This window comes from Haliaeetus albicilla, chromosome 13, assembly GCF_947461875.1.
Source record: "Haliaeetus albicilla chromosome 13, bHalAlb1.1, whole genome shotgun sequence".
NCBI classification, from domain to species: Eukaryota; Metazoa; Chordata; class Aves; order Accipitriformes; family Accipitridae; genus Haliaeetus; species Haliaeetus albicilla.
Window position 1 is genome coordinate 35,410,145 of NC_091495.1, and position 20,334 is coordinate 35,430,478.

At 41.7% G+C, this 20,334-nt stretch overlaps 1 protein-coding gene across 3 annotated transcripts; it reads left to right on the top strand.

Moving 5' to 3' along the window:
- Positions 1–343: 343 nt before the first annotated feature.
- Positions 344–19,939, top strand: PHF10 (PHD finger protein 10). Of its 3 annotated transcripts, none has more exons than XM_069800811.1 (12): positions 344–1,313; positions 4,034–4,140; positions 4,709–4,839; positions 5,401–5,478; positions 6,893–7,026; positions 7,141–7,290; positions 8,494–8,603; positions 10,146–10,299; positions 12,729–12,884; positions 17,698–17,806; positions 18,091–18,279; positions 19,710–19,939. In XM_069800811.1, exons 1-12 carry the CDS (start codon positions 660–662, stop codon positions 19,793–19,795), a joined length of 2,058 nt encoding a protein of 685 aa, XP_069656912.1. In that variant the 5' UTR covers positions 344–659; the 3' UTR covers positions 19,796–19,939. The 3 variants fall into 3 exon arrangements, with proteins under 3 accessions (XP_069656912.1, XP_069656910.1, XP_069656913.1); XM_069800809.1 differs by having other exon boundaries at positions 645–1,313; positions 5,395–5,478; XM_069800812.1 differs by lacking the exon at positions 12,729–12,884 and having other exon boundaries at positions 645–1,313; positions 5,395–5,478.
- The last annotated feature ends 395 nt before the right edge of the window (positions 19,940–20,334 follow it).

The following is a 20,334-nucleotide window of genomic DNA, read 5'->3' on the forward strand; positions in this document are numbered from 1 at the left end:
AGTCACGGGGTTATCGGCAACGGGGCCGCAACGGGCAAGGGCAGCGACGAGCCTGTTCCGAAAAAGATGACTCTGGCAGATCCACGAAGCGCGCGGGCGCCTGCTTTTGGAACTGCCGCCCGTGGACGTGGAGCGCTGCTGCCTTTTCCGTTGCCCGTTGTATTGTGCGGAGCTGAACAGAGACGGGTGCGAGCACGGACCGATGCTTCTGAACGCCCCTGGGCCTGCCCGGAGCCGCCTACGGGCAAAGGGGCGAGGGACGGGGAGCAGCCCCGGCTCCGGGACGGCGGCTTAGGCGCGCCCCCGCAGCCGGGCGCGCCCCCGGGGGCGGCGGCGGCCGGGGCTCCCGCTGGGGAGGGGCTTCGCGCTTTGTTCGCCGGAGCGGGGGCCCGTGCGCGGCCACGGAGCCCGGCTGCGCGCCTGCGAGCGGGCGGGGGGGGTGGGTGCGCGCCGCCCCGGCGCCGCTGGGCCGAGGGTCTCTCCCGGCGGGGGAGGGCCGCGCTCCGCCTTCCTTCGCCCGGCCGCAACCGGCGGGAGCGGGACGCGGCGCGCAGCGGCGGGGCCGGCCGCAAGAGCCCCCCGTCGCAGGGGCGAGCGCGCTCCTGCCGGCTCCCGCGAGTGCGCCCCCCGCCCCCCGTACACCCCTCCTGCGGGGGCTGATGGTTCACAAACGTAGCTCGTCCCCGGCTGACGTTCCCGGAGACGGGAGCCTGGCGGCGGAGCGGCCCGGCCCTGCTGGGTGCCAGCTCCCGCGTCGGTCGGCGGCGGCGGCGCTCGGCGCCAACCACCGCGGGGGGATGCTGCCCCTCCGCCCCGCGCTCCTGCCCAAGCGCTACCGAGGGGGCTCGGCTGCGCGGTCGCGGCCGGGCCGCGCGGCCGCCCGAGCGGCGGCTGCAGGAGGCGGAGGCGGAGGAGGGCGCGGCGGCGGCGGCGGCGTTGAGGCCCCGGCGTCGGGCCCTCGCGGCGGCGGCGGCGGCGTTGGCGGCGGCGGGGCGGGCCGGTTGCCGGTCCGGCGGCGCGGGCCGGGGTCGCCGCGGGCTGCCCGGAGGGGGGCGGAGCAGGAGCTGCGCGAGCCGCCGCGCTCGTGCGCGAGCTGGCCGGTAGGGGCCGTTGCCACCCCCCGCAGGGGGAGGGGGGGCGGAGCCGGGCGCGGCGCGAGGCCGGGTCGCGCGGCGGCGGTGGCGGCGGCGGCGGCGGCGACGCTTCTCCTCGCCCAGCCGGCGGCGGCGGCCCCCGCGGCGGTCATGGCGGCCGTCCTGTCCCCGCGCCTCTGCGACAGCGACCCGGCCACCCCCGGCGCCCAGTCCTTGAAGGTGAGAGCGGGCCGGCGGCCGCGGGCCCGGCGCAACGGCCGCCTCGGCGGGAGGCCCCGCCCGCGTGGGCGCCGTGACACCCCCCCCCCCCCAACCCCCTTCTCCCCGGGCTCTCCTCACGCCTCCCGGGGGAGCCGGGCGGCGGGGGGGGGGGGGGTTGGCGCCTTCCCGCGCTCCGGGCCGAACTTCGGGTGCGGGTCCGGGGCTTGAGGGGAAGGAGGGGAGGGGGGGGGGGGGGGAGGCGAGGCGAGGCGAGCCCTCCCGAGCGCGGCGGGGCGGCCCGTTCCGTACCGGGGCAGCGGCCCCGCGTCCCGCCCCGCGAAGTTTGGGTCTGTGGGCAGGTTCTTCCGCGTAGGCCTGCCGAGCTGTGCCCGCGCTGCCCGGGGACGGGCTGGCACCCGGCGCCTGCTGCCCTTTCCCTCCCACACAGCCCCCCGCCGCCCCATCGGCGGTGAGGTTTTAGAAAGACGGCAGGGTGGGTAATTCGGGCTTTCCGATGGCGTAACGAGGGATCGTTACGTAGATCTCGGGAGTTGATAGACCGGACCGGGAATTCGTAATTTAACCTCGTTTCCTAAGGACTAACGGGCGTTTTGCAGAAACGTGCATTTCCAAGGGAAGAAGGGGCTTTTTCTTGGCAGTGTTTGACTTTCCACGTAAAGAAAGCCGCAAGACTGTCCCTAACCATTATTTTTGGCGCAGTAGCAGCGGTTGAACTACCGCCTCTCTTAGATTGCAGTGCCAGTGTTTTCACTTTTTCCGCAAAGTCCTCTGCAACAAACAGCCTCGTTTCCTCGCGTGTTTTAGTCTGTGAGCCTGCGTGATCGGATTTGCTGAAGTTTTCAGCAAGTGAGAAAACAAGGGTGGAAATGGAGGACGTTCATCTCTCCTGTGGTATGGGTGCTCACATTTTTTAACAGTACTGGGTTTAATAAAAGAAAATTTCGAAGCAAAAGGAAAAACCGACGCGAGGCACTTCCTCTTCACTGTCCGGTTGAGATCTATCTTCTAAAAATGTTTCAAAGTCTCTCGGTAGCTTTGGTACAGCAAAGCATGGCTTTGGCCTCGTTCGTGTTTTTGTTTAGCAGTTGAAAAGGTTTGGAGCGCGTTAACGTTCCATGTGGGAAGCAGGGATGAACTGCTGATGAGACGTAGCTGTGTCACAGAATATGCGAGCGCGATATTGTTTTGATTGGGGACAGCCACTTGGTTTGTCTGATCGAGTTTATATGGGGAATTCTCAGTCATACTAGGAAATGGTATTGCTGGTGATACTAGTGGAGGTGCTGCTTACTGATTCTTTAAATATAGCTGCATTAAGAAAGCAGTTTCATTAAAGTTGCCTTCCAGCTTTTGTTACTGTATGAAAGATATTCTTCTTGCTACGCCACAAGAAAGAAAAAAGAATTTGTAAAGAGTTGTGAAAAACTTGAAATAAACCAAAAATATAGCAGACAAGTGCTTTTTCCCTGTGGTGGCCTGTCTTGATTATCGTACTGTGAAATGTTACATAACAGAAGTAATGTATTCTGATTTGCTGGGATGGTGTGTAAAACGTACTAGAATGAAAGACATTAGCTAAGGTAGACCTAATAATTGTTCTTGTCATTATTTAATCAGTATGTATAATTAGGCTTGATCCATTTATTTCTGACAGGTTAGTTCTTCCTTAAAACTTTTCACAAAAGTTATGAAACGTGATTCTTTCCTACTACTCCACTTTCGAGTTTCAGTTACCTAAAGACCTGTCTCGTTCTTGGCTCTGCTGCTGGTGACAATAGGCGATTCACTGGAGCACTTCTGCCTTCTGTTTCTCATTTATAACCATGGAAGGGTGGTCACTGTGTGCTTTGAGAGTTGTGGATGAGGTAGGTAGGAGTTGTATAGCATTACTGGACAGCAAAGCAGTGACAAACACGAGAAGACCAACTGAATCATTGGCCTGCTAGGTTTTATGGAACTGTTTTGTTTTGTTTTTCTCTTCTTTGCCCTTTATTCCCTTTCTTTATATAGGTCTCATAAAATCTGAGTAGTGACACCTGTAAGTTAACTTCTAAATGTTCCCTTGTAACAGCTTTGTTCTCTTCTGTATCTCTTGCAATACAACTTCAGTTTATTTCCTTTTATTTATTTTTTTTCCCCACAAAAGACAAGTCTTTGCTACTTGCTGTAATGGTATCTCTTTGTAAACGGGATACCGTTCCTTTTATTTTAACTGTACGTCTGTAAACTCCTGTGTTGCATTTGGTAATATTTTCCTTGATTTTATAAGCATCAGCTCTCAGCAAGGGCTTGGTGTTTTTGCACTGCCCTTGCTTTTGCGAGCTAGCCTGATTAAGTGAATTAAGTCTTGTCCCTGACTGTCACCAGTGAGGGAAGTTTGCTGGGTCTACAGCTGTCTGGCCATCCTGATGCCATAGGTAGTTTACATCAAGAACGATGAACTTGGTGGTCAGAGCCACAGCTCTGTCTATTCAGTGCTCTGCCTATGCAACAGGTGAAAAAACTGCCCAGTTCTCCTTCTGCGCCACTGTGTGTCATGCAGCTAGTTTATAGCAAGGAATAATTTGCTATAATTTGTAAAGGGTGTTATTTAAATAGCTCAGTAGTTCAGGTATATTTAAACTGTGGATTGCCTTGCAATTTTTTTTTTTGGATGTTTTACATTATCTGCTGAATGCTCGTAATTTTTTTAATATTTATCTTTATTTTCATTTCAGGATGACACAGAAGAAAATTCCAATGACGGCAGCCAGCCATCCAAAAGACGACGTATGGGCTCAGGGGACAGTTCTCGGAGCTGTGAAACTTCTAGTCAAGACCTTGGGTAACACCATTTTTTTACAATTCCCACTTCTTTATTGCTAGTCTTACTGTACTGTTTGATATGCTTACGTATCAGCTCTTCTTTCTTTGCTTGTATATTCTTCATATATCTTTCTGAATTGAGGCAGTGTCCTATGAGCAGCTAGCTGTCTTTTTCTCCCAGCATATTTTAAGACATTTTATTTTAAAATGACATAAAATGTGCTGCATCTAATTTACAATCAGAAGCACAGCTTTACATGTTTTTAAAACTTTACCTGGTTTTGGAATGAATTTTGACACTGTAGTACCTGCTTTTCCTGGTGTCCTGTCCGCTATCACGGATGTCCCTTTCTTCATGTTCTGTCCCGCAGCATATTGATGAATGCTGGTTTGGAGAAATATACGTGAAGTGGGGTGTAACAAAGTGACTTTGAAATGGGTTAACAGGACGCAGTGTTCTAAAGTGCTTGTCCAACTTCATAGATGTTGTTCACTAACGTATAAATAGGAATTGCTGAATTTCTAGAAATCTTAAGTATCCCTCTTAAGGTTTCTTTGATTTGTTCTAACATTGTTCTTATACTTAGATACAGCTATTTTCCTGCTGAAAACTTGATAGAATACAAGTGGCCACCGGATGAAACAGGAGAATACTACATGCTTCAGGAGCAAGTCAGTGAATATTTGGGTGTGACTTCCTTTAAAAGAAAATATCCAGGTATTTGTTTTTAAAATTTTTCTTCTAAAAATCTTTGTCTTCATACAGTTTGGATGTAATCTGCATCTCTCTGACTATAGCATGAGCCAACTGATTAAAAAAAGACCCTGGCAGAAGCAGACCTGAATTATGTATGTTGTACTTTTTATTTTTGTTACTGGCATATTGAAAAATGTATCCTGTGGTTTTCAAAGTAATTTTGTAAAGTCTGGTTCTTCAGTCATGGAATTTACTTTTAAAAGGCATATTGAAAGGAAAAAAGAATGCATCTTCAGTGCTTGATAGTGTTGTCTGCGTCCAAGCTCATATGTTAGGTTTCCTCAGTATTTCTGTAAATTGTAACTACAGGCAGGGTACTCAGAAAAATTGACCATGTCCCTATGGCAGATATTAAATTTAAAGTTAACTTATAAAATTATCATGTTTGTATGAATGGTAGTATAATATAGACTCTCACTGCCTGGAAATAAAATTGTCAAAATACTTTGACTCTGTTTATGGGGGAGTCTGAGTAACTGCACACAATTTTATTGCTCTTTTTTGTTTTCTTTGGAGATTTAGAAAGACGAGATCTATCTCACAAGGAGAAGCTCTACCTCAGAGAACTAAATGTTATCACAGAGACTCAGTGCACACTAGGTAAGAGAACAAATTGTTAGATTCCTTGTTACAGTATTAAAAGTATGACACACTGAAAATGTGATTCAGTTTGGTAGAGAAGAGTTGCATCATTCTCATCTGAAAATGTAAATTCTGAAATGAAAACTGATTTATTAATTTGTGTAAATTGGCCATGAAGTATCAGTATTCCAGATGTAGTATACAAAAAAAATAAATTTTGGATCTATTCTAATTGCTTAGCAAAATCCCTTCTATGCTGTAAATTAACTTTGAGAAACTTTTTCTCCCTCTAGGAAAGAGAACACCATAATTTTTCAAATTAAGAAGTATGTCAGTCTTGTTTTGCTGAGTTAGCTGGAACTCAGTAAACATTGGTGTATCTTACACGGTTCAGCTTAGATGTTAGTTTTACAGGCGTGTGTATTAAAGCGCATTAATGTACTTGAAATGGAATGATGTCATTGATGCGGCTTATATTCAAAGAGCTTGAAGTGCTTTTTTTCTTCCTCTGCTAATACATGTGTCTCAGAGCATGTTAGAGATTAAATGATGCCTGTCGCATTTTTTTCTGTGTATCATGGCTCTGTGCCAATGGAATGTCATTTTATATACTAATGATATTTGGTATACCACCTTTATTTCTCACCTGCCGGCTCTCTTGGTTTTTTGGTTTTTTTTTTTTTAAACTTAAGTATGCAGGGGAGAACAGATCTGGTTTTTATCAATAGAAGCAAAACGCTATATTCTGCCTCGATATATCAAGTCGAGATGTGTGCCGAGTTAACTATCCTTATTATTTTCAGGTTATATTTATAATCAGTGGGAGTAACATATGTCATCCTCTGTTCCATTGTCAATGTTTGGAGATTAGCTGTGTTGGAACCTTTAAAGGAGGAGTTCTGCATTCTAGCTGCAAACTGAGGCATTCTGACTTCTGAACTTCAAATGCTTTTAATGGGGAGTCAGGAGTCAGCGTGCAGTTTGCTGCTCTGAATTGCCCTCGCAGTGCTTCTTCCTTGACTTGTATAGAGAGGTTATGTAAACTTCATCATTTCAGTTAAGGTTCTGCAAGTTAATGAAACTGACACCTCACCAGTATTGGAAACCAAAACTAACAGTTCACCAGGTCCCACTTAGAGCAAAGATTCTGTCTCACAGCAGAGGTTAGTAGGTGGCTGAGTCACTGTGAAGGAGTCTGCAGCTGTAAGGAAGAAAAGAAATGAGCCTTGGCTCCTTGGGTAGAAGCAAACTCCTGATCACCCTTGAAAGCTAAACGGCACAAGTTTGCTCCTACTTGAGAGAGAGAGAGAAGCATTGTGCGCAGCAGGTTGTTGTCTCAGCTGCTCAAAAACTTGAGTTGATCATTGTGGGATATAAATAACCTATAGTGAGTTTTGCCAGATAGCATCATTATTGCTTTTATCTATTTTAGGTCTAACAGCTTTGCGTAGTGATGAAGTAATTGATCTTATGATTAAAGAATACCCTGCCAAACATGCTGAGTATTCTGTTATACTGCAAGAGAAAGAACGTCAGCGAATAACAGATCATTATAAAGAGTACTCTGTAAGTAACTATCATATAACTGAACCAGAGCTGTAACCTGTGTAGTATAAGAAAAGGCTGTTTTCAGACTGATAGTGAAATGTATGTTAATTAATAAAATTGCTTTTATTCCAGCAAATGCAGCAGCAGAACACACAGAAAGTAGAAGCCAGTAAAGTTCCAGAATATATTAAAAAAGCTGCCAAGAAAGCTGCAGAATTCAACAGCAATTTAAACCGAGAGCGGATGGAAGAAAGAAGAGCCTATTTTGATTTACAGACACATGTAGGCAGATTTAAATTTCTTATCAATGTCAATACGTAGCTCCTTGCTTGTTTTAGTAAAGCTGGTTTTGGTACCATTTAAACTATTTTATTATCAAGGGTTTTGATTAGTCTTGTTTCAGTCGTGTAGGGACTTTAGCAGTTTTTCTATGAAATGAGTAATACTGCTAAAAATAATAATCTCAAATATAGTTAATGTGAAAACTTCTGGTTTTTTTAACTTGACAATACTTGTCTTGGAAGCTTTAAAAATTTCAGTGTTACTTTGTTGTCATGCCTTTAATCTACTGGTAGTAGCATGAAACTAAGAGGGATGTTTAGGTTACTAAGAAGCTTCTGTTGCTATTGTATCTATTCATATAAATGGCTAATTCTTTTTTGGAAAACCTCCAGAATTTTGCCTGAACAATACCTAGAGTAAAAAAGTACACTATCTATCCTCTAAAAGAGCGCTACCTGTCAATGTTATACCCTTGTTTTTGTTAGGTGTTATATACTATTTTTTTATTAGATGTATTTCATGCTTCTGTGCCTGATTTAAAAAAAAAAAAAAAAATAGCTGTTACTTTGAAGCAGGACTGTTCTGCTTGTGTAAAGACAGTAAACCAAAAGTTTTCTCTACACAAATTGTTACATGGGAGTCTTACAGAAAGTTTACATTTTTCTGGTATTGACCCATGTTGGAAATGAGATAGTGCATAAATAGTTTTATTTCTTTCTAAGGGAAAGAAGGCTTCTGTGTAAGCTTCTGCTTTCCATATATTCGTATTATTAATGGGATTTTTTTATGGTACAGTCTGGTTTCAGAATTAGATGGACATGTTCTTGCTGTCCTCTACCAATATGGACCAACAATGATAATTCACGCTAAAGATGCCAGTCACAAAAGTTAATTTTTACTGTTTCAATTGTTAGGTTTTAGTTTGTTAAATTATTTTACATAATATACTGTTAGGAGTAGTCTTACCTAATATTTGTTCAGTTCACTAGATACTTAGCGATTGGCCTTCATCCGTAATACTGTTTTGTGAGTGGGATCTCTTACTGTTTTAATGAATTGGATTTCCCATGGGAGACCTCAGGTAGCTGTTCCAACTCAATAAAACTGGCTAGTTAAAAAATAATTGGGGGGGTAGCTGGTCAGGAAGCCTCAAAAGTCTGTATGTGAAACAAAAACGTCATTGTTTTGTATTAAACAATACAGATTATCCAGGTGCCTCAAGGAAAATACAAAATCTTACCTACAGAGAGAACAAAGGTTAGTCCTTACCCAGTGGCTCTCATACCCGGCCAGTTCCAGGAGTACTACAAAAGGTATTGTAAATGCACCCTAACCGCTGATTCTGCTGCACTGATCTATTTTCTCTACATCTAGCAGATGGAAAACATTTCAGTGTATTTACTGTAAGGTTTTGAATTAATTTTATGTTTGAGACACTTGCTAGTCTAATAGACGCATAGCGTGACAGCTTTTGTCAACAAAACAGTACTGGCTGCAAGAGTACTGTCTCCGCTGAGGTGTTGCAGTGCCTGAAACCTGGCCTGCTCAGGTATTTACTGTGTTAAAAGGAGACATTGATTTCACTCCTGCCACCCTTATGTGTTTACTTATCATCTGCCTCTGTGTGTGTGCTAAAATTAATGTTGCTATATCAAAAAGCTGTAATGCTGGCTTGCGATCCCATGTTCTCTGTGTGACAGGCTTATTAAATTTTTAGAAAGTTTTTAATTGAAAAAAAAGTGGGATTGGTCTTGCAGGCTAAGTTTAATGTTGGATTTCTAAGTGAGAGAGAAAGGTTTTGCTAGCTGAATCTTTATATTTCATGAAAAATGTGTACTTGACTGTCTACAGAAACTTAAGACTTTACCAGTGGCATGCTCCCATTTGACAAATACATACTAATTTGAAAATTGTTGCCTAAGTTTTACTATCTATACAACAGAGATGGTACTCATCCGATGCATGCACGGTTTTCTTTAGAGAAGCTCTTTATCTGCATATGCCTTGCTCATTCCAGTGTGTGTGTGCATACAGCCCACCCCAAATTTGCATGTTACAGGACATTCTTTAAGGACTTCAGTTTTATTAAATTAACTGAATTAAAAATACTAGGTATCTTGTTTATTTTGCACCTGTAAGCTGCAAGCGAAACTGCTTATCCTTCTTAACAAAGGACACAACCTTTCAAAATATGAATCAAAATACCCTATTCCTTACAACACTTATCCTTAACAGTAAGAGGACTTTCCCTTTTTTCTTGGTATTTAAGGTTAAAAAAAAGAAGTTTAGATTACGCATGTTAAGCTGTATCTGACTATAAGCAGTGTGATAAGATCTTCACATTCTTCTGCAATCATATTTTTATATGCACTTTTTGTTCTCCTTCAATAATCAGGGAACTTAGACATAGAGCTACAGCCTTTACTTACTTTGCTTTGGACCCTAGCTATTTGTGTGCCCTGGGTTAGAATTGTTGTGCGCATGCTATGTGGGCACTGTATGTTTATAAACAAAGTGTATAGTCTGTTGGGTGTAGTAACGTGGATTGGTTAAAAATTTTTAGGGGTTCCGTGGCCTCTTAGGTTTGTGTAGGTTTGGAACATTGAACATATACTCTTCCTGTGTTCCACGAGTATCTGCTACACAAAGATGACAAGTACTAGATGGTATCGCATTTGGGAGGAGAAATTAGTATGTTTCCTGTGTTTTCAGAACCACACGTTTTTATGTGCTTTCCTGAAAAAAGGGAGATTTTCTTACTCTTTCTCATTCAAGTCCTTGTATGCTGTGTGACTTAATATTTATGCATAAAGTACACATGAATTAATTTTACTTATTTATTTTTTTAACTTTAGATACTCTCCAGATGAACTTCGTTACTTGCCATTGAACACAGCTCTTTACGAACCTCCTTTGGATCCAGAGCTGCCTGCGCTAGACAGTGATGGAGATTCAGATGATGCAGAGGAAGGGCGAGGTGATGAAAAAAGGAAAACCAAAGGCAATTCGGTGAGACAAATTGAAAGTATTCTTCAACAAAAAATCCCTTTCCCTTCACTTTTGTTAGTTTCAGTAGTTTCTTAGTAGAATCTTTTAACATTTGCAAGATGAAGGAAGAAGTGTGGTCCCTTTTTTGGTACTTCTCTTTATTTTATAACATTGCTTTCCAGCTTTCTGTTTTGATCCATTTTTAAAGTAAATCAAACATTTGAAATTTCAGGCCCTTTCTTGCTTCTTTGTAAAGAGATCTTGAAGAATCTTCCCAGCCGCAGCTCTTCATTATGCCCTTTTGCCCAAGGGGAAGTTGCTAGCACGTCTGAGGGCAATGAACACTGCAGTTCAGGTCACAGTGTGTTTTGCTATTTAAGTCCCACAGAATCTGTCACTAAAGCAAAGGTGTTGATAGCCTGGTAACTTTTTCTTCTTGTGACATAGAAGCAGGAAACACTCAAGACAGAAACAGTTACTTTATTCCAATTTAAAGAGGAGGTAAAAAGTACTGGGGTTTTTGCTGCACAATACATCTTTAAAAAGATGTGTATCTTCTCTCTTTTTATGCAAATGCAAAATTAACTGTTACTGGAAGTTAAGGGAAACTTTCACATACCTACCTTGATAGTGTTTTAAGTGCTCGAGAACAGCTGAGCTTCAGGTGAGCTGTCTTGAGTACAACTGAACCATTGGTATGTTGGTGACAACCACTTTCCGGAAGCTTAACCCTAATTTTAAGAGAAATAGACTGTAAAATCACAGGTGCATTTAACAGTTTCTAGTTAAATTGACGAACATGTTAGACAGTGGGTATATATAATGCTAAATTTTGCCATATAAACATTTATTTTGTTTGAATATTCATAAGATACTCATAGCTGAAGAAGGAAGGAAACGGTCAGCTTGTAGGCTAACAAGGGAGAGAAAGCTGTTAATGTACCCTTTCTGCTTGCGTTTTTTGGAGAAAAAGCAATCCTATAAACTTAGCATGCTAAATGTCAACTGAAAATTTTGGTTTAATCACACTACAGCTTTTTTACAGTTGGTCTTTAACCATTTCTTCCCAGTTCCCTTTTCCACTGACTTCCATTCCCCTTAATGTTAAAGAAAAATAACTGGACCGAGCAGACTATCCTTTCATTTTTCACAGAAGGTCAGAAGTCTTTCTGGTTACAGAATGCAGAAAGGAAAATGTCCTTGTGTTGGAAAAGTGTAGGGAAAATTTAAAATGAGATTCCTGTGAAGTGGGTTTGGCTATGGGAGCATGGCTTCTCTGCTAGTCATTGGGGCACATTGTTCGGGAAAAAGATCTGTTGACCACAAAGGTGAGCAGTTGGCAGGCCTCGTTGTGAGTTTTGGGCTACCTGCCATTCATTGGATCCTCCCCGGTGAGTCCTACAATAAGCTTTATGCTTTTTCCTTTTTCACCTGCCCCATTGTTGAAGTCGGGTAGCAATTTTCCTCTTCTGTAGGGTTTTAATGGGCCTGTCCTAAATAACCCTTCCCTGAAAATGATGGCGAAACATACCATTTCTTGTTGCCACGTAGTTTGCTTTGCTTTTGTGTTGTACTCCTCCCTTTGCCCTGTGTCTGTTTTGTCTGTTTTGATTTTAGGCTCTGGGGTATAGGCTGATTACTATTAAGTTTGTACAGAGTGCCTTTTGCTGTAGGGCACCATTGTTATTTGGCCTTTTGGTTTTTATTGTAATGAATGTGATTAATCATATTGCTTTCTTCTGGGACTTTTTGGAGGCCTTTATTAACACTTTTCTGAGAAAAATCTTGTGCTGCTGCTCTTAATTATGCTTACATTGATCTCGCACCCTCTTTGAACCTCTTCCCCTCTTTCTTGCCTCCTCATTCCCCCCCCCCCCAAAAAAAAAGCTTTAACTGCAGCATAAATTCTGTTGTTTAGTTCTGTATTAAATATTGAAGTGTGTTTGGCCTTTGATGGCATTCTTCTGCTGCAATCCAAATTAAGTATTTAGATTGCTCCTGGTGAAAATAGTAGATGAGGGTGGCAGAAAAAACCTTCATGGGTTTAATTCATGGCAGTGCTATTTGGTAGTACACTTTAAATGCATGGCAAGGGCACTTTTAACTTTTTGCTGGCCCTTTACTTTGTAAACAACATCTTGCATTTAGAGGATTTCTTGTTGACTTTTAAAGGAAAACGGTTCAAAGAATTACACTGTTGTGCTCCCCACTCTGATATCAAGACCAACTGGAAAACATGACTGCTATTGCTGATGCCAGTCTCTTAGCATGAGAAAAAAAAAAGATAATGAAGGTTATGAGCAAAGGTGTTCTAGATTGTGATGTACCCCATGCTTTTGCAGAAGGAAATACACATCCTTCTCTTACCTTAGTTGGCTCTAAGAGTCATAGGAAAGACTTGTCTGTCTATCCAAAAAATAAAAAATATAGCTATGGTATTTTTATTATAGGACAATTCGTCTGGCAATGTATCTGAAGGTGATTGCGCCACAGACAACCAGGAGGATTCTTTTCAGGGAAGACAAAAAACAAGAGACAAAAGTGCTACTCCAAGAAAAGATGGTTCCAAACGTTCTGTATTATCCAAGTCAGTTCCTGGGTACAAGGTAGAAGAAAAAAGCCCCTGACTGAACTTCTTTACTGACCAGCCTCTCCCTGAAATATTTGGGTTTTTTCAATAATATGGAACTTCTGCTTGCTGTACTTCACTAGCTGCTCTCCTGTTGTGTGCTCCATCTGTTTGTTTCCTTACTTACTTTTTGCTTTTATTTCCTGTGGGGCTTTCCTTTACTCTGGCTATACAGTGGCCTCTGTTTCTGTTAACTTCTCAGATTCCCAGGCAGTAACACCAGAAAAATCCACTGTGGATTTCTCATTGGAACTCTACATCTTTCTGTCTGCCTTAACATAGCAGTCAGAATTACTTGCCAGTTCAAAACTAGCATTCAGTATCCTTTTTTTTTTTCTACTATTTAGTATGGCAGCATACCAAGAGATCAGTGCTGTAAGTGCAGCTATGTGGCTGAACATATTGTTAATGACGTTCATTTTAAATACAGCCTTTCATCCTGAGATGTTACGGTGTGTAGAATGGAAGGCAAGAAGCTTACTACAGTTGTATAGGCAACACTACGTAACCACTTTAACAGTATATGGAAAATAGCTTTTTATGTAGTTCACACTATGTAGAAATGTTTGTGGGCAATATGCTTTTATCCAGGCTAAAAATTTGGTGAAGATGTTAAGACATTTCAGCTGTCAAGCAGTGATTGCCAAACCTAAGACCCAAATCTTCAGTATTACTGTATAATCATTTCAAAAATTAAGATAAGAATACTTTGCAGAAGAAATGGGAATTGACATGCATTATGTATGTGTTATTATTCTGCATACTAATAGAGGATTTGAATATGATGTAACACTTTTAAAACACATTATCGCCTAGTCCTGTTCCACTGGAAGGAATGAGAATTTTCCATTGACTTACGTGGGAGCAGGAATAGACCCATGAAGAGGCAAAACACTACATTAAGATAGGGTTTAGTATTTAGCAATCAGGAACGCTTGTTAAGAGAGGTTATGGAAGAAGGAGCACTTTTGTCAGTGACAAGATTGTACATATTGAGAAACTGTCTGGGCACAAAAGTGAGCTGTTGATGGCTTGCATTTTATATTCATAAATATTTACTATCTGTATTTACCAACTTAGTAGTAAGTAAACTATAACTTACGTTAAAAAGCTAATTTCCAGCCAGAATTGGACAGCTTTGATAAATTTTCTCTACATACAGCATCTGCGTAAGTTCGTAACAGATAGCAAGCTCCAGTTGCGTTTTCTCTTTTCAGGAACTTTCTAAGAAATATGCAAACTGTGGAGATTTAGACTGTGGTACCATATGTATATTTTTTTATATGTAACTTTGCAAATTGTTGTAGACACAGAATGCATACCAATATTCCCATGAACGTGAAATCCAAAGATGGAGTTGACATTTGGGGTTTTTAGCTTTGTTTAATTTGGCATTAGAGATTGTGTGCCACTGGTTTACAGAAGTTTCACTGAGCTGTGAGAAGCCTGAGTGTTTGATTAGTCCGATCTATGTAACGGCCTTATGAACGCATAGAGAAAGAATTGATGGCGCAGAACTTTCTGCAAGTTTCTGAACTTCCAGTTGTAGAAGAGTAATGGTAGTATACAGCATTCCATTTTGAAAATGGATTACCATAGCAATTACTTACTGGTTCAAAATCACTGACTGCGTTAGTAACAAGGTCTTACTATAAACTTACTGTGCCACGTCTTTGCAAGGTCAGCGTACCCTGCCTGCATCAGCTGTCAGGCCGTTGATAAGCCAGAGGTGGTGGTGGTGTGTTGGGATGGTGAGAGGATTGGCTTTCTTGTTTGTGGAAACATTTAAGCGCTTTCAGTAAGCCCAATTACATGAGCTGTTTCAACTGGTAAGACAGAAAGATTCTTGTTAGTTAGTGTGTAAAAACACCAGATAATGATATACCTACCGTACGTGCCTAAATGTTAAGGCACTTTGAGCTGAAGGCTTAACTGATTTAAAATGTTGTCCCTGTGAATTCTAAATCTTTGTAATACTTTTGTTTTGTATTGTTCTCTAATATTTGACTATTTTTGTAGGACAGTAGTCTTTTGGTTACACGTAGTTAAAATTGAAGGATAATTGCTACGGCATCAACATGCAAATGTATAGTTACAGCCACATTATGAGTATTACAGGATTCACACATTTCCACTGATTTATTTTTGAGCAAAGAAAATAATGTATTTTATATGGAGCCATTTTTATTGTCAGTTCTTTAACAAAGAACGATTAGCGTGTGTTTTACATTTTGTCATGTTACAGGTGGCGAGTCTTTGTTGCTGCAGGACTGGCTACTACAATTGCACACACAGGGTACTGTTAAAAGTACAGGAGATTTTTTGCACATAAAACTGAAATGTATTGAGAAACTATATTTTACAACACTTCTGTTTTGGGTCACTGTATATGAAAATGGAACACTTTGCATTCAGAACAGAACCTTATCAAAGTGGTGGAGTTGGAACGCTTACTTTGAGAGCTGTAGCACAGCAGCATGGAAGTGAAAACTTACAGAGCAGGCAGTCGTCATTTTGACCCTGCATTCATTTTCTCTCCCTTCCTCATCCCAGTCAGACGAGGACATAGAAAGCAAAATTTACTCTAATCGGGTGGGATACTGTGACTTCCCATTTGGATTTGATAGACTTTTTTTCATAGTGTTTCTAAAAGCCTTTTATGGTGGTAGAACTTGAACTGATTTGAAATGTGAATAGTCTTGCTTTTTGGTTGGTTTTTTTTCCCATTTTTGTAAAAATACTTCCATACTATTGGAACTTTTATTACTAATAGGCTGTGATTCTCACCTACCCCTGCCCCCCCCGCCCAACACGCACGATTTCTAATGAACACACTTTAGTGAAGTAAGACTAGATGGAAGCATTGCTAATAAATGCATCTCTATCGGTGTCTAACTTTAGAGTGACGTGTATCGGAGTGTTAACTGCGCATACCCTAAGGCAGGTACAGTGACCGAAAAGCAGCTTACTTTTGTTTTGCTGGAGTACCGGGGAGTATGCTGCTGTACAGTAAAGGCAGTAATACACAAATCCATAACAAACTAGAAGTCTGATTAGAAAAGTGCACTTGCTATTCTAGAAAGGCTTGGTTTATGTAGAAATAGATAAAAACACAATAAAAAAAAAATTAGAATGTAGCCTAAACAACGGAAGGGTAAATGCTGTAACGCTGATGAGGTTTAAGCATGTGCCACTTTTGTTGGGAGGAGCAGGGTATAAAGGTATACATGTAGGACACGTAGCATAGGTAACAGTAAAAGAGTTTATGTGTGGTTTTGCTTCCATTATATTTATTATTTTGTAGAAACGTTTGTGAATGTTAGACTTCTTCTATTGTTTTATTATATTTATGTATAAAACAGGTTGACTCTGCTTTTTTAAAATAAATAAGAAAAAAAAGTCTGTATGAATGCCTCTGTCATCTTTTGAAGGAAGTTGCCTATAAACATCTGGTATGGTGTTTTGTTTTCTTAAATGAAACTCTTTAGACTAGACAATTTGAAGCAGACTGTAGCCATGTTTAACTTAAAAAGCAGATGAAAACTTCAGAAAACTTAAAGCAATGCACCCTGACTGCTCTAAAAATGAGTTAAGATACTCGTTATCTTGCTAGGTGCTAGAAGAAACTGGCTGGGGAAGTAGACACACTTAAAGAGAAGTCGCATTGCAAAAGATCTTGGTGAATTTTTTTTTATGTTTATATATACACACACATATAGTTCTGTTTTCACTTTTTTAATTTGTTTTAAAATTAAACTGCATTCTTCGCCGCACATGTGGTTGGTAGTTGACTGGAACTCTTCTTGCTTACTGACAAGCCGCATGGTTCCTTAGAAAGCAGGGTATGCCTTCAGCTCCCTCTACTAGCTGTGTCTTTGCGGCAACGTTTTTTTTAAAACTCCAGCACTAGTCGATTTAACATCAGTGAGTACTACATGAATTTTAAACCGCATTTCTCACTAATTTAATTATGCAGTGGTCAAAGCTCAGCAATATAACTACTGAAATGTTTCTGAAATTCCTAATGCCTTACTTCGGTCCTCATCGGGATACAACGCCATTGGTGTATCTCTTGGCTCGGGGCACAGAATGCACACACAAATGTTACTCATTGCAACAGCCTGCTGTTTCTCTCTTGCCTTTTAAACGGATCTCACGGACCCAAATACACCCCAGATCATCACATAGAAAGACAGTGAATGTAAAACTGTAGTTAAATGCGAGGGTGTGTATTTCTTACAGTGATTATGACTGGATGCAAGAAAGGACAGTAAACAGCCACATACAGCATAGCTGACCAGGTATTTTGGAACTAAAGACATAAAAATCAAGTTTATTGCTTATGTAATTGATTTTCTATACTTAGGGACAAGTGTCACGCAAATGGAAAATGGTATTTAAAATCTTCTGTAAATAGGAAATCTGCATGGAGATTCATAAAGAAGTATTCTATATTGGAAAAAAACACTGAAGTGTTTAATGCTGTGTCACATTTAACTTGCATTGAGGGGAATGTTAGCTGATGAACTCATAGGAAGAAGCAAGTACATGCTTTTTGCTCCAATTTGATTTGCATATAACTCGCTACGTGTGCCAAATGCAAAATTCTATGAAGTTAATCGACGATTTTTTTCAGTGCTGCTGCTTGTCAGTTATTGTCGTATGTTTTAAGGTTCACACATCCTAACAGATAGGTCATTAATTTTAAGAGTTAAGGAGATATATGACATTTCCTTTTAAACCTGTAAATTCTTCCGGAATGAATTTATAGCCCTCTTCTACCCTTCCAGCCAAAGGTCATTCCAAATGCTATATGTGGAATTTGTCTGAAGGGTAAGGAGTCCAACAAGAAAGGAAAAGCTGAAGCTCTTATACATTGCTCCCAGTGTGACAACAGTGGTAAGTATCTGCATACACTAAGCGGATTCCTAAGGGAGTTGGTTTGGCAGATCTTTTTGTGGAAATACTTAGCGTACTACACTCGTGTGCCGGCAGTTCCGCTGCCTTTCCTGTCCTTCCTTATGGCTCCATCTCTGTGTAATGCGACGTGTCCTAGCGCACTCAGCGCACTGCAGGATCTCGCCAGGAGGCGAGCTAAGCTTCAACTTCTGTACAAGCAAGCAGTCTAACTGGCTTTAAATTTCATTTCAGACCTAAAAGTAATAATATTGGTTTTAATCTAGGCCATCCTTCTTGCCTTGATATGACCCCGGAGCTTGTTGCTATGATTAAGACTTACCCTTGGCAATGTATGGAGTGTAAAACATGCATTATATGCGGGCAGCCTCACCATGAAGAAGAAATGATGTTCTGTGACGTATGTGACCGTGGTTATCACACATTTTGTGTGGGGCTTGACGCTATCCCTTCAGGTAATAAAGTAAGAATTAATTGTTCTCTTCCCACCTCCTCTGAGTCCTGGGCTTTCTCTGTCGGAATTAATACAGGCGTTGCTTTTTAAAGAATAGGTTAAAATGAGTGTGAAGGGTAGGAGTAAGAAATACTACAGGAAAGCACTCACACCATAGGACTCAACTTTTTTAAGAAGCTTTATTTCTGTATATTTGGTTGTGCACAGTTTAACCTGGCAATTCCTGTGTAGGAAATAGAGTTGGCTTTTACAACAGACTCACTCAGAACTAGTTTGTTTGTTGTTTTTTTTCCATATCCACAGAATACTGAGAATAATGACCTCTTTTCATAAAAGAAACCTGTAAAGAGGCTGTATTGCTGCATATTGCTGGAGTATAGCTTTCACATTAATTGTTTGTGCTATTATTTCAGTTTCCAGATAAAAAGTGCGCTCAATTCAATATTTGTAAACACCTTTTTAAACCCCTTCCTTCCCATTTTTTTTTCTTAAAACACCAAAGCTGGAAGTGAAGTACCTTGATGTCAGGCAGCCTGTACCTTTAAATTCCCTGGTCAGTTGTTACCACCTGGCCAGCGCAAAGCAGTGTAAAGAAAATCTAACTTGTAGTATTTTGTTGCTTTTCATGTAATACTGAACCCCAGGTAAGTAAGTTCATGAGTAAGTAAAGTACTCAGTGGCTGCGAATTCTGCAGGGACAGCATTCCCCGTAACTGCGGTACTTCAAACATGCTGCATGCTCCCGTTTTGGGAAGCACTGGCGCTAGCTGTCACTTCGGTACAGTTCTGTGGCTGCTTTAACTTCCAGGCTGACCTAAGGACAGAATCTAAACAAAATAGATTAAATGCCTGCAAAACTATAAAATTACCAAGGCAGCCTTTATGATTCCAGCTGTTGCAATACAAACATTTAAACACTTCTGCTCTTTGCTCAGCCCTTTATTGTTCCCTCAGCTAATGAGTTTTAGTACAGGGTCTGGTGATGCGCCCTTGCCAGCAGTTTCATCTGCTGAAATAACCGATGCTGGCTGGGGGAACGGGAGGGACCCCGTACCTGTGGCAGGAGAACAACGTTCATTTCTGCTCTGAGTTAACTGCCCGTAACCTCCAGCTGTGGTCACACTCAAGCATCATTTGTCAAGTTCTTCCCTAATGACCACTTCCTCAGCACGGCTGGCACTTCCCAAGGTCCAGAAGGATCGGTGTAGCCAGCTGTTACATGTCATGAGTCCGCAAGGGAGGGGGAGTTTTACCTGCTGCCTTCTATACCTTTTAGAAAAGATGCTTACATTTTAGAGAAAAGCACTGGTTGTTTACATTAAAGGAAGTACTGCGAGTAGGTGAGCACCCATTAGAATGGCGAAAGGTGCGTAACTGGGTGAGTGAGTAACAACGTTAGTTTCCCAATAATTGATAACTTTCTTTTCTTAGGTCGCTGGATTTGTGATTGTTGTCAGAAAGACCCTCCCGTACCCAGAAGAGGAGGAAGAAGGGGGAAAAACAGCAAGGAGGGCTAAACCCCCTCCCAAAACTTGCTGTCCAAAACTTAACTGCACAAATTAAAGTGATACTTTGGTGCTATTTAACCAACCACTCTTAAGAGGAACAATACCACTTTTTTTTTCTTTTTACCAAATAAACTTATAATTTTGGCTATATAATGATTTTTTTTGTGATACAAGTCACTAATCATGTCCTGTCAGATGTCTAGATGAGATAGACAAGCCAAATTCCCACTCAAAGGGAGGCTTTCAGTAGTGAAATTTAAATGGTACATGCACTGTTTCTTTAAAATTGTAGTAACGTACTTGTTTATCTCAATGCACTCATCAGTAAGCTCTGTGAAAAGAAAATTACAGAGCAGTTTAAATATTCACTGTTTGCATAGCAACTGGTTATTTTGAAAGACTCAACCAAAGCAAAAAATACTGCTGGAAAAAAATAACTTTGAAGGAAGAGTAGGCACGACCTGACCTTCTTACAATGTACTGCAGATTCCTTTCAGCAGAAATTTTCTTTGCAAGCTGATGATTTTTTTTTGTCATCATCTTTATGA

Coding starts and splice junctions, on each gene's coding strand:
- PHF10 (XM_069800809.1), top strand. CDS start 660: ATGGTTCACAAACGTAGCTCGTCCCCGGCTGACGTTCCCGGAGACGGG. Junction 4,840..5,394: donor CTTTAAAAGAAAATATCCAG/GTATTTGTTTTT, acceptor TTTTCTTTGGAG/ATTTAGAAAGACGAGATCTA. Junction 8,604..10,145: donor TTCCAGGAGTACTACAAAAG/GTATTGTAAATG, acceptor TTTTAACTTTAG/ATACTCTCCAGATGAACTTC.